The sequence below is a fragment of the Kockiozyma suomiensis genome, assembly GCF_038497685.1.
Source record: "Kockiozyma suomiensis strain NRRL Y-17356 unplaced genomic scaffold V2V93scaffold_17, whole genome shotgun sequence".
NCBI lineage: Eukaryota > Fungi > Ascomycota > Lipomycetes > Lipomycetales > Lipomycetaceae > Kockiozyma > Kockiozyma suomiensis.
The window spans coordinates 127,271-139,560 of record NW_027117680.1 but is presented as its reverse complement, the minus strand read 5'-3'; the positions used below and the strand labels follow the sequence as shown (position 1 = coordinate 139,560).

The following is a 12,290-nucleotide window of genomic DNA, read 5'->3' as shown; positions in this document are numbered from 1 at the left end:
TCGTACATATTATTTCGCTAAACATCGATTCAGAGTCTTATGGCTTATTTCCTGTCTTTATTCAACTTTGTTTAGACCAAGATTTCATATATTTATATATTTCAGTATTATTATTTTGATTATTTTTTATTCAGCTGATAGAAATAAACGCAAATTTAGCGAGAGAAACAGATCGCACAACCCAATCACTACCAGTGACCCTATCTGCTATCTCGCTGATGACCTCCTACAGTCTCTAGATCATCGTCATAACAAGACCTTTTTTTTCTGTGATGGAGGTCAAGATCAAAAAAGAGGACTCGCCAAGGCCTGTAAGGCGGCTCGTGTCTCGAGGCTTCAAAGTTCGTGTGCCAGTCACTCAGAAAGCACCGAGTTCCACTGATCATCACGGAAAGAGTTCTCGGTCGGTGAATACGATTAAAAGGATCTTACATATGGATAAAAATGATTATATCGAGGCTGAAACTAATCTAGGAACTCGATTTTTTGTGAGATCTCATTAAGCACTCGAATTATGGCTTGGACTATACTGAATATATATAGGTTACGCTTGATCGCCTTTATTCTTTTGATAATGGTCCTGAAGCTTTGCAGCGTTTTTTAGATTTCTCTTCTTCAAGTAAACGTCCGAAAGCAAAGAGAACTATCAGAAGATTTGAAGTTTTAGGATTCCTGGCTGATAACGTCGTCGATAACGAAGACGCTGTCGCGTACGAACAAGTACCACCACCCTCGCAACTACAAGAATTGTTTTCCGGTTCAGAGCCTGAAGGAGAGTCTAATTTACAACCAGCGACAGCGTCCTCGGGTCAGGATGCGACAACACCTAGGTCGAAAAAAAGGTCTACAGATCCCGACCGAAACGCGGATAAGACATCACTTCGATTTCAATTCAGAAAAAGAGGCAACGAATCTACTCCTCGGTCTCGAGAATCGAGTCCAAATATTATCTCTGTCAGTGATGGTAATTCCAGTTCTGAGGACCTGCCTTTAAAGTCTGTTGCACTCAACCGGAAGCGATCAAAGAGTACGACAGAGGATTATCCGTTTGAAATTAACGCAGACGAGCTTTCAATGTCAAGTGACGGCGGTCAAAGATCAAATCCTCTACGACACATGAAAAAGAGACTGATGGGCCGTGATGACACCGCTGAATCATCAGCAGACGAGTTTACTAGCGACTCGCAGTCGTACAATGGCAATAGACGTTTCGCTAAGCGACTAAAAATGGAAAATTCTAGGGACAGCCCGGCCGCTGCAAGTCAAGTACCGCTGTTCTCACGAAAATTTGCAGAGGCAAACGATCAAGCCTTGTTTCTGAAACGTCATATAACATATTGTCAATCATGCTCGGAGTCCTCTACAGCCACCAAAGGCAGATATATATATTGTCAAGGATGTTCATATACTTATCACGAAAATTGTGCGAAAAATGTGAAGAGCAATCGCATCATCCAAGTCACTGCTGATTTGTGGATATTCCAGTGCAGATTCTGCATAGAAAAGCAAGGCAAGCTCAATGATCCCGGGACACACTTTTGTTGTGAATGTGGAGAAGGTGGTCTGGATTGGTCAAAAATCAGGCCTTACGAATTCAATCCTGCGCTGGAAGGGCAACACTCTGAAGTAATTAATGGTCCGTGGTCTAATGCTAATAATGTTATGTTTCGATGTCTTGCCTGCCATCGAGCAACGCATTACCATCATTTGGAATATGACAAAAACGGAAACGGAGCAATTATTGCTCAAATGAAATTCATATGCCCTCTATGCGCCAAATATCCAAAGAAAATTAGTACCGTCATTTGTTGGAGACCGTCCTCACCGGAAAGATTGATAAACAAAAATCCGCCAGATCTGTCTCTTGTTCCCGGATACCAGAGAGAATACTTTGTCAAGTTTGAAGGAGATTCATATTTTCATACTTATTGGCTTCCGGGGAGCTGGGTACTTTCTGTAGCCGCTTACTCACAACTGGCTTCGTTTCACAGAAAGCATGCTATAGCTGCTCTAAATGGAAATGTATCGCTTCCGGAAGATTACTTTGTTGTTGATATTGTGCTCGATGTTCGGTATGAAGGGAATCTTACGGCACAAAAGATGAGTTTTACTTCAAAGCAAGATGCATTTACTGCAGTTGACAAGGTTGAATCAGTGTATGTCAAGTATAAAGGATTATCATATACCGAACGTATGTCTTGCCTTTGCCCCTTTTTATAGAATTGTTCATATAATAACAGTGCTACAGTATTTTGGGAAAAGCCACCTCTGAAGTCAGAGACTGCTCGCTTTGCGGCATTTAATGTCGCATACAGGTACTATTTATGGGGACTAAGAATTCATGCTCCTCGCAATCCAGAAAGAAGAATCGAGGCTGCTCGAAAGAAGCCGTTCACGGCACTTGAGCAAAAAAAACAGCCGGTATATATTACTGCTGGAACTCTAATGTCTTATCAATTAGACGGCATGAAGTAAGTGTTCGTTTACGCTATTTTTACTTTACAATGGATATCTAATTATATTTTACGAACAGCTGGCTCTATTTCAAATGGCACCAGGCACAGCAAGCGATTCTTGCAGACGAAATGGGTCTAGGCAAGACAATTCAAATAATTTCTTTTCTGTCGACTTTATTTCATGTTCACAAGCTTTGGCCGATGCTTGTAGTTGCACCACAATCTACTATTCCCAATTGGATTAGAGAATTGCAGAAATGGGCGCCGGATATGCGCTCGGTAGGCCTTTATGGTGGGAAAGAAGCTCGAAAGTGTCAATTGGATAACCAGATTTTTATGTCTGATAGTAAGAGTTCTGTCAGTTGTCATGTTCTGGTTGTATCTTTCAACTCTTTAGCTGAAGAAGCCAGTATTCTGTCTAAACTAGACTGGCAGGTTTTGATAGTAGATGAGGCTCAGCGATTGAAGAGTGACAAAAATCAGATATATGGCGTAATGCAGACCATCAAAGCCAAGCACAAAGTTCTACTTACCGGTATGTAATTTTTTAGAAAATGACTGGTAAATATTTGGGCTAACTATTATTGAGCAGGAACGCCATTGCAAAACAATATTCGCGAGCTCTTTAATCTGTTGCAGTTTTTGAATCCCAATGAAGTAGATGCCGAAGTAATGGAACGGGAATATGCCGCAATAGACGAGAATAACGTCACGAAACTGCACTCCTTATTAAGGTATGTTAACCTAACTATAAAATCTTGGGTTGCTTCTAAAGATGTGGATATTTTGCAGGGACTTTGTTTTGCGGCGCACAAAGGCTGAAGTTTTGAACGATAAACTGCCGCAAAAGGCAGAGATTATTGTTCCAGTGCGTATGACTGCATTGCAAAAACGATTATCTCGAACTATTCTGGAGAAAAATCCTGAACTTCTACGAACAGTCGTGGCAAAGGGAAATATTTCGGCTGCAGTTCTTCAGAACTTGGGAAATATTCTTCTTGGACTCCGAAAATGCATGTGCCATCCATATCTCTATGATAGTAATATTGAAGAACAGGTGGATAATCCGGAAGAGGAATTAAAACGATTGACTTCTGCCTGTGGAAAACTCGAGCTACTCTCCATCATGCTTCCTCGTCTTATTGAGACTGGGCACCGGGTTTTAATTTTCAGCCAATTCCTCGGCATGATGACAATCTTAGAAGATTTTCTTGTTCTTCTGAAGATTAAGTATGCTAGATTAGATGGCTCGTTATCGTCGATGGAACGTCAGCAGAGAATCGATGCTTTTAATGCTGAAGGCTCTGATCTTTCCGTTTTTCTTTTATCGACACGCGCTGGTGGCGTAGGCATTAATCTAGGTAAGTCTCACGCTCTACGTGCTTATATTATATCAGCTCACAAGATACGCAGCCTCGGCCGATACTGTAATTGTATACGATCCTGACTACAATCCACATCAAGATATGCAGGCACTTTCACGAGCTCATCGTATTGGACAGAAGAACAAGGTGTTGGTGTTCAATTTTGTTACTAGAGGGTCGGTAGAAGGCAGGTCAACGTTCCGTTTCTATTTTTTAGTCGTAGACATGTCATGCTAATTGCTCGGTTTAGAAAAAATATACGAAATCGGTCGCAAGAAAATGCTTCTAGATGAGGTCGTGATTGAGAACCTGGGCTCAACCAATGAGGAGAAAGTAGACATTCAGTCTATCTTAAAAGCGGGTGCTCGAGCTGTCTTTGAACCTCACGATGAAGAAAAGGAGCGTAGTTACTGCTATGATGCAGCAGCAGTTAACAAACTTCTTGATCGTGCTCAAGCTGATACTGAAGAGAAGGGTGATTTGCAAAAAAACCAAGCAAACTTACTTGGGTATGCTAGAATCTGGGCAAACGACAGCGAAGATTTGGTCGCTGTCCCGGATTCTGCTGCTCAATTGGATGAAGATGCCGGTCGTACAGTTGAAGAATCCGAGTTTTGGGATAAACTCTTGAAGGAGAGAGAATCTGAGGTTATTAAAGAGAAGCTATCAAGAATGCAGCAGTTTGGTCGTGGAAAAAGGGTTCGCGAAAATGTTTCTGCACCTGTGTCGGTAAATGTAATGCCCCCTTTTTTTTTCGCGTTTATGATATCTGAACTGGTCACTAATTTGTTTTATCAAAGTCCGATGCTGTAGATGATGCTTCACCGGATTCTGCATCTTTGGTAGATGAAGATTTTCAACCTGAACATGAAACTGTCGAGTCAAATTCTGCACTGGAGGAGGCGATCGACGCCGAACTAAGGGAATTAGCTGGCGGAAAAATGGGTTTTGAAACTATTATTGATGCTAATAAGGATGATGGCGTGGAAGGTTCTTTGGTCAGTGATAGGTTGAAAGCTCTATTTTTTGATCCCAGTTCAGTTGATTCCTTTGGAGAGTCTGTTAAACAATCTGCTTTGAGAGGCGTGAATTCGAGTGTGTGCGACGGTCTTCATCAAGGACACCCGCCAGGACAATGCCCTCTACGCTCAATAAAGCCAGAACGCTGTCCGCTATGCGGATATTGTCATCTTGCGGGTATGTATGTCTGTCCCCAGTTGGCTGGTATTGCGCAATTGGAGAATCTGTGTCATCTTGTATCGACATCAAGCGAGTCTGAGGATATGAAGCGAATGGCGCTCAAGTACCTGTTGAATTTGAAGAGCGAGATTGAGAATAGGGATTTAATTGTAATTAATGATGATAGGTGATGCAGTATGTATGATAGGGGTTTTGTTGCTATGAGCTGTTATATAATACCACAACTGATTTGTAATCATAGCGTTATTGCTGTGTAAGAGTGACGTAGGTATGAGGTTCAAATTTCTGGAATGCACGTGAATATTCTAATTGGGAGAAGAGACGAAGTTTTCATACCCTACTTAAATTGCAGTGTCTCGTTATTCCATATACAATCTTACTTGAGATAATAGAACATAGTGATGGAGAAATTACTGAAATGGTCGCTGGAGAACTCCAATGATGCATCTGCTGCAGAAAACACACGGCAAAAGGCACCAGTAAGTTACTTAGTACATACATACAAGTAACATATTTGAAAAGACTAACTGAAGAGAAATTAGGATGCCGAAGTTTTGGCTCAATTATTTGGACAGCCTGATGATGCTGCGCTGATGAAAGAGGCTATGAATGTTATTCTTGATCCGGCGGTTGATATCGAGACTAAAGAAACAGCATTTGATAATTTAGAAATGGTACGTTTGTTATACGTTATTATACGTGATCTATCAGTGTGTAGTAGACTAATTATCTTGTGGTTTTAAGTTAGTGGAAAACTTGGATAATGCAAATAACCTCGAACCACTCAATCTCTGGGCACCGTTGATTGAACAATTAATCAATCCGTCACCAATACTTCGCAAATACGCATGCTGGGTAATTGGCACGGCTGTTCAAAACAATCCTAAATCTCAAGCCGCGTTATTAATGTATCCTCACGCAATTCCTAATCTTTTGAATATAGCTCGCAGTGATGTATCTAAAGAGGCGAGATTGAAAGCAATGTATTGCTTATCATCCGCAATTCGCAATCATCCAGCAGGATACGAATCATTTAAGAATGCAGAGGGCTGGAAAGCACTTGTTCAAGTTATCAAATCAGAGGCTGAACATCGGATAAGTCAGGAATCTATTGCAGAATCAGAACGACATTTATACGAATCCGACGCAGATATTCGCCGTCGATCGATTTTTTTATTAGCTGGAATTATGGCCACCGAACCTTTACAAGATAAAATTGATATATTACGATCACTCTCCGGTGTTCCTTCTTTACTGGAGCTATTACATATTGAAAACTCTTCTTCAGCTATTGAAAAAGTCGTGCAAATACTGTTAGCGGTCGCAAAGTCAGAAGCTGGATTCTTGCCTGAAGAAAAAGAGGATATCAAAAAGGGTTTGGAGAGGTCAAAGAAGGAGGGTTTGCTAGATGTCGAAGAGACCGAATCTGAGAACAAGGAGTTGCTATCAGAATGGAGACAACTCGAAGAGCTTGTGCAGTAGATGATTTTTTAATTTTTGTCGCGGTGTACGATAAGGTCTGGAAATATGAATACAGCTGTATGAATATTAGCAGATGACATCTTCATCTGTTGTAAACTTCTACAAAATTTATATAAAAAGAAATTTTCAAGTGCATTATCAAAGAAAGCAAGTATAAAAATGCAAGCGTACAGATAAAAAAAAACTTAATCAACCAAAAATAAAAACCATTAAGTCCATATACACCAGAGTTAATGCGAAGGAGATTTATCACAAAGGAAAATGATTTGTCGAATATAGAGTATACTCCCAAGCAAGTAAAAAATTCCCTGAAATATACTGAAAAACTGCTTTAGAAGAAAAAACAGAAAAAAAGGGCGATAGCAAAACCATAGTTATACCATAAGACAAAATCCAGATAAAACACCAACATCCCCGCCAAATGAAGAGAAGAATCGCGTTGCGCAGCTTGCATTTCAAAACTATTTGCTTCGTGTGAGCTCACTTTCGTAGTATCCATAATTGAACACAAATGATATGCACTGAATTAACGTTGAGTAACAGACATCATTTAAGGAGCGATAAATAATGTTGTTAAGCGATGGTGCGTCTACCGGATCAATATTGTATTGTTGATTCAGTAGCAGCATTGACACTCGAGAAAGCAAATAAGAGAGAGTATCTGAAAAGTTCATGACTAGACATTAACATAAAAAAGAGATTGTGCTGAAACATCGATCCAAGTGACCAAACGAGCGGGAGCATCAAGGAGAGTTTATAAAAAGACACGCGCAAAAATAAACCAAATTAAACAAGCAAAATAAGACACTGCATGGCTTATCATAGTCTGATAGCACTAGCTTGACGAAGACAAAACGTCTGGCACTGTCAATCGCATACGGTGGCTCTGCGGTGTAGAAAAGTTAATACGGCTTTTTATCAAGGAGAACAGGGATTTCTTACACTGGGCAATTTTGGAATAACCACACACATACAAGCGATACAATTCAGAACAAACATTCCAAGATCATAGTGTGTATAGTGGGTAGAAATCAAAAACCTAAAACCACGTATTAGTAGGAGCTATAAAAGGGTGATTTCAAGGTAAAAGCCACGTACAGTCCGATTGGCACGCCCAGTAGAAACTTCTTAGTAGGAGTATATTGGTCACCGTTATCAATCTGCTCCCACATGTTCAAATTATCGTAAGCGCCAGCGTTGAATTCAAATGGAATGCCAGTAACATAGTGGAACATAAGATATGATCCCTAATGATTAGCGAGTCAGCATAATCCGAGTTCTATACGAATATTATCAGAAAAGCACAACTTACGACGACGTAGGAAATATTTGTTAAAGTCCAACTGAGTTCTTGAGAAACACCAGGAAGGAGATCATAGAAAATTTTGAGACCAGCGATTAGTACAAAATGGATCACCCAAGCTCCTGAACACGTTGCAGTTAGTATTTTCGAATATGCGATTTAGAGGATATTTTTATGAAGGCATATCCCAAAAAGATGAGTATGAGTCTATAGAGATATCGCCGCTCACACTAGGAAGATAGCGGCAACGAAGCTGAGACAAGTAGAATCAACAAGAAACTGTTGATTAGTGCAGTTTTGCCTTTACTGCTCCATGCTTCACGATCACCACCATCTCACCCTACAACAATCATTAACTCAAAACAAAAATATAATACCTTTATTATGAACCCAGTTGGCGTTCAGGTTTGGCAGAGCAGCCTGATCGATCTGTTCCTCAATAGTCTCAGGCTGGACATGCGAGATAATACTCGAAGACCGACGACGGCGTTCTTCTTTGTTTGCTACCATGGATCCAACTGCAGTAGAATACGTGGACATGTCGCAAGAAGAAAGAAATTAGGAAGAAATGTGCAAGAAATCAAGTAGAAAAGACGAGAGGCAAAAGCGGAAGTATTCCTGTAAACTCCAAAGATAGTCCGGTCAGCACGAGGCGTCACTATCTAATCTTTTTGATGCTACTTATGCCTTAAATGAGAGATATTATCACTTTTATGCAAGCACGTGAAATACCTGTAGAATACTAGTCAGATTTGCCTTCTTAGTTTATAGTTGGCCTGAGCACAAATATACACGCTTACTCACTGGTATTTACAAAGCCAATTTAGAAATCACCAATTAAAAGCTGTCTCTTGTTGAGGTCGCCGGTAGAGTAACTAATCAGCTACTTGTGCACGTGATATAAACACAAAACCCTCAGGGTTGCGTACTTTTGACAGAATAGAGCTTTCTCCAAACATATCAACAATGTTCAGATCCAGTCACTATGGGGGACTCTTCAAAGAGCTCGCCCTTCAATTTCAGCAATTTTAAGGATTTTAAGGTAATCTCTTCGTCGGAAATTACACCATTACAGACTCCAGACAATAATCTACTTGGCATATCGCCCGCCCAGCTCGCTTCGTTCTCGCCGTCGACTCTCGACGCGGCGGCAAATGCAATCGGAAATCCGGCAGCATCCCGCGATGCGGCGCCTAACGAAAGCATGTTCATGGATATTGATCAGACAGTAGCAGTGCCACATGATAGAGTCAAATCTGCTGAGCAGCGTCCGCTTTTCGGTCGCTCAAAAAGCCAAATGGTCGAGCGACGCGATATCGAAGAAGTCATGGACTTGATCCGCCAGCGACCTGGCACAGTCTCGGAGGCGGGCCTCGCTCGCTTAGCAAAGGCAAACCAGTATGTCGTCTGCGAATCATATAACTTTGGGCTCTGACTAATGACAGCGTAGATTGGACTTCTTTGCCGACGATTTTGACTGGGGCAAGCGACTCACTTTGGGAGGAAAGATTGGGATCATTGACGTTGATTTACAACTTCCCAGTAATAAAGTATCTGAGGTTATATGCACTTTAACATCAAGCACAACCGGACCTCAACGTCAGTCCGTTTTGTATGAGAATCTCCAAGCACCGACGCTAGATTTGTTTGCCAAGAACGTTGAACGATTTGCTCGATTAGATAGGTTATCGCCGGGACCTGAAAAACTAGCAGCTGGTGAATTAGATAATTTTCAAATAATTGAAAATCTGTATTTAACCGCTCTTAAGCGGATATATGAGCATGAATCAAAATCAATTACGAGCCCAGAGTGTGAAGGGCATGGGTGCCCGGTGATTGACAATGAGGGAGTGCTTGGGTTGTCAATATGGTATTGGTCGACGCAGCACAGAATTCAAGACTCGCAATTGCCAAAGAAAAAATGGAGAGTGATTGTCGAGATTGATTCCGGAAGATCTGGTAGTGGATGGGGCGTGCTCCAGAATAACGATTATATAGCCAGTGACGTTACTAATTCAAAGTCAGTAAGTCTTCTTTAAAACCTTCAGGCTGTCAACTAACTTTTAGAAACAACAGTGGCGAAATAAACTGGCAAGATCCTGACTACAGTAATCTTGAAGATCAACCTAATGGTTTTGTGTTGGTGTTAGATCCTCCAGTTCTAATACCGTACTACGACGCCGCAATTCTAGATCCTAATGGTGAAGCACAAATCGAGACTCTTCCTACTCTCGAGGGAACAGATAGTGTTACGCTAAACTCTGAACGATGTATTTATGACCGCTCTGGCGAGCCAATCAAATACAGTTTCAGTCTGTCGTCGTCGCGAATGCCCGAGATGAGAAGAATCGAACGAGTATACATATCGCACCCACGACAAATCTTTTCCGTTTTTGAAATTCTCCGACAAGTTATTCGAAGCAGAACTTTACTCGACAGCGTGTTCCATCGTCGATTCCAAAGCTCTCCTATAAAGGGCACGGCGCCAAGTTTAAGCACTTTTCTTCATAGCTCGAAACCTGCCAAGCAGCCTAATTCAATGTCGTTTCGCGTTGAAGCGCCATATGGAAAGTTGCCAAGAATAAGCTTATTACTGCCGACCATTGATAAGTCAGTTGCGGACTGTAAATTATCATGTTTTGTTTTTGAGATTGGACGAAATGGAGTCGTCAAGATGATCAGCTCGTCAGTTAACGAAGAATCAAATTATTCGGGTAAGCAAGAGTTAGAAGCGGGGCTAGTAAATGTTGTTGATATCGCCGAGGATTTGGGTATTATTGGGCATTGGCTGAGAGAACAGATACAGTAGGTATCTCCTTCATAAAAGTTGTCATTTTTTGGAGTTTTTTTCTTTCTTTTTCTTTTCATATCTGGCTTGAAAACTGTATACTATATTTGAATCATTTAACTTCACATAAGGAAATATCATCCCTGTCAATTTCTAACTCGAGGAAGTACTGTTCCAAGTGAACTGAAATAATGAATAGCTCTTAATATATATAGGGTAAGGTGAAGCCATGTAATAAAGAATTAGCGGCGCGTCTCTGGGAAACTTGGACTCCAATTTACTTGCACAGAGCAATGGCAAGCAATTGTCAAACCAGTTAGATTTTCAATTTATAAACCATTATATCATTTTCTCTTTCATTTCTAAATCGACAAGTAAAGTCGAATCTTTGAATGATAATAAAGTCTCTGAAATCGGTTGACTGTTTGAGCAAACTTATAATCTTCATCGGACGACAAACAGCACGGTAATCGAATTTTACAATTCAGCCGCTGATTATTTTGGAAGCTCATTATACTCGGAAAGAAGAATGTCCTCGATGTGTGTTTCTCTGCGACTACAGCGTTTCACTTCGCCATTGATATCTCATTCACAAAAACTACTTTCTCCGACGACTAGAAATGTTTGCGAAAAGAGATCATTCTCAACTACTTCAGCATCGCAAAGTGGCCATAACAAATGGTCTACGATTAAGCATACGAAATTTGCGCACGATGCGTTGAAAAATAAGGTCTCGATGAAGCACTCTAGACTAATAATTTCCGCTGCAAAAAGTTCGGATCTTGTTCACCGTTTACTTTCAAACAGAGCTAATGATATTATTACATAGTCGGTGGTCCGGATCCTGCTAATAATGCACAATTATTCAATGCTATCGAAAATGCTAAAAGAAATCAAGTTCCTAAAAAAACAATTGATGGTGCATTGAAGCGTGCAGCTGGAATGTCCGATAAAGAAGGAAAAGCACTCGAGGGCGTCACTTACGAAGCTTTGGGTCCGGCTGGATCAGCACTAGTCATGTAATTTTTTTCCGTTTTACTTCTTTTTTTTCCATGTATGATTATGGTACTAATTGTTTGATATAGTGAAGCATTAACTGACAACAAAGCACGAACAGTCTCGGCAGTTCGCATGGCATTAAACAAATACAATTGTAACCTTAGTCCAAGTCTGTTCTACTTTGATCGCAAAGGTATAATTCGTATTGTCAAACGTATTCCTTCTTCGCCTGATGAATCGACTGGTGAAATCGATTTCGACGAAATTTTCGAACACGCTTTGGAGGCAGGTGCTGAAGATATAAAATTACAAGAAGATTATCTAGAAGATGATGATGTCGATTTTGGAAAACCTGTATATGAAATAATCGTCGAGCCAGCTGATACCGCTAAAATTGCTCAGAATTTGAAGGTTCAATTCGGTTATGAAATCAAAGAAATGGGGATCGAGTATGTCGGAAAAGAAGATAGTGAGGTTGAACTAGATCAAGATCATGGTGAGGTTATGCAAAAACTTGTAAATATGCTGGATGATATCGATGACGTGCAGGATGTTTACACAAATGCTAAATAATTGTTATCGCTTTATTGTATATATTAAAGAAATCAATTCGTAAAAAGTCATTTCGCTGATATATATGAAAACACAAAACAAGCCAATTTATTTTTATGAAATGGAAAAATAAAAATGCTCTAGTA

The 12,290-nt window shown here is 40.5% G+C and overlaps 5 protein-coding genes across 5 annotated transcripts; 4 read left to right on the top strand and 1 right to left on the bottom strand.

The window, feature by feature from the left end:
• Positions 1-3: 3 nt before the first annotated feature.
• On the top strand, positions 4-5,341 carry V2V93DRAFT_97729 (P-loop containing nucleoside triphosphate hydrolase protein). The gene is made up of 9 exons (XM_066912843.1): positions 4-488; positions 544-2,191; positions 2,249-2,471; positions 2,534-2,991; positions 3,049-3,190; positions 3,249-3,817; positions 3,870-4,007; positions 4,071-4,555; positions 4,621-5,341. Exons 1-9 carry the CDS (start codon positions 273-275, stop codon positions 5,188-5,190), a joined length of 4,449 nt encoding a protein of 1,482 aa, XP_066763343.1. The 5' UTR covers positions 4-272; the 3' UTR covers positions 5,191-5,341.
• Positions 5,342-5,377: 36 nt separating this feature from the next.
• V2V93DRAFT_375825 (armadillo-type protein) lies at positions 5,378-6,678 on the top strand. Its single transcript, XM_066911585.1, has 3 exons — positions 5,378-5,499; positions 5,563-5,694; positions 5,765-6,678. The coding sequence occupies exons 1-3, from the start codon at positions 5,422-5,424 to the stop codon at positions 6,500-6,502; spliced, it is 948 nt and encodes a 315-aa protein (XP_066763342.1). The 5' UTR covers positions 5,378-5,421; the 3' UTR covers positions 6,503-6,678.
• A 659-nt stretch (positions 6,679-7,337) lies between these two features.
• Positions 7,338-8,315, bottom strand: V2V93DRAFT_328799 (ORMDL family-domain-containing protein; the record flags this gene model as incomplete). Its single annotated transcript, XM_066907605.1, has 5 exons — positions 7,338-7,388; positions 7,445-7,541; positions 7,601-7,749; positions 7,815-7,927; positions 8,183-8,315. 5 exons carry the CDS (start codon positions 8,313-8,315, stop codon positions 7,338-7,340), a joined length of 543 nt encoding a protein of 180 aa, XP_066763341.1.
• A 460-nt stretch (positions 8,316-8,775) lies between these two features.
• V2V93DRAFT_375817 (mediator of RNA polymerase II transcription subunit 1-domain-containing protein) lies at positions 8,776-10,865 on the top strand. The gene is made up of 3 exons (XM_066911584.1): positions 8,776-9,203; positions 9,256-9,825; positions 9,882-10,865. The coding sequence occupies exons 1-3, from the start codon at positions 8,791-8,793 to the stop codon at positions 10,612-10,614; spliced, it is 1,716 nt and encodes a 571-aa protein (XP_066763340.1). The 5' UTR covers positions 8,776-8,790; the 3' UTR covers positions 10,615-10,865.
• V2V93DRAFT_97614 (transcriptional regulator-domain-containing protein) lies at positions 10,801-12,269 on the top strand. Its single transcript, XM_066912842.1, has 4 exons — positions 10,801-11,059; positions 11,122-11,366; positions 11,423-11,612; positions 11,679-12,269. The coding sequence occupies exons 1-4, from the start codon at positions 10,986-10,988 to the stop codon at positions 12,163-12,165; spliced, it is 996 nt and encodes a 331-aa protein (XP_066763339.1). The 5' UTR covers positions 10,801-10,985; the 3' UTR covers positions 12,166-12,269.
• The last annotated feature ends 21 nt before the right edge of the window (positions 12,270-12,290 follow it).

What these genes read in the sequence shown, in the direction of transcription:
- V2V93DRAFT_97729 (XM_066912843.1), top strand. Translation starts at nt 273, where the DNA reads ATGGAGGTCAAGATCAAAAAAGAGGACTCGCCAAGGCCTGTAAGGCGG. An exon ending in TGGCGTAGGCATTAATCTAG is followed by an intron (nt 3,818 to 3,869) that starts GTAAGTCTCACG and finishes CAAGATACGCAG; the next exon opens with CCTCGGCCGATACTGTAATT. An exon ending in CTGCACCTGTGTCGGTAAAT is followed by an intron (nt 4,556 to 4,620) that starts GTAATGCCCCCT and finishes GTTTTATCAAAG; the next exon opens with TCCGATGCTGTAGATGATGC.
- V2V93DRAFT_97614 (XM_066912842.1), top strand. Translation starts at nt 10,986, where the DNA reads ATGATAATAAAGTCTCTGAAATCGGTTGACTGTTTGAGCAAACTTATA. An exon ending in ATCGGACGACAAACAGCACG is followed by an intron (nt 11,060 to 11,121) that starts GTAATCGAATTT and finishes CTCGGAAAGAAG; the next exon opens with AATGTCCTCGATGTGTGTTT. An exon ending in AATAATTTCCGCTGCAAAAA is followed by an intron (nt 11,367 to 11,422) that starts GTTCGGATCTTG and finishes ATTATTACATAG; the next exon opens with TCGGTGGTCCGGATCCTGCT.
- V2V93DRAFT_375825 (XM_066911585.1), top strand. Translation starts at nt 5,422, where the DNA reads ATGGAGAAATTACTGAAATGGTCGCTGGAGAACTCCAATGATGCATCT. An exon ending in ACACACGGCAAAAGGCACCA is followed by an intron (nt 5,500 to 5,562) that starts GTAAGTTACTTA and finishes AAGAGAAATTAG; the next exon opens with GATGCCGAAGTTTTGGCTCA. An exon ending in CATTTGATAATTTAGAAATG is followed by an intron (nt 5,695 to 5,764) that starts GTACGTTTGTTA and finishes TGTGGTTTTAAG; the next exon opens with TTAGTGGAAAACTTGGATAA.
- V2V93DRAFT_375817 (XM_066911584.1), top strand. Translation starts at nt 8,791, where the DNA reads ATGGGGGACTCTTCAAAGAGCTCGCCCTTCAATTTCAGCAATTTTAAG. An exon ending in CGCTTAGCAAAGGCAAACCA is followed by an intron (nt 9,204 to 9,255) that starts GTATGTCGTCTG and finishes ATGACAGCGTAG; the next exon opens with ATTGGACTTCTTTGCCGACG. An exon ending in AGTGACGTTACTAATTCAAA is followed by an intron (nt 9,826 to 9,881) that starts GTCAGTAAGTCT and finishes TAGAAACAACAG; the next exon opens with TGGCGAAATAAACTGGCAAG.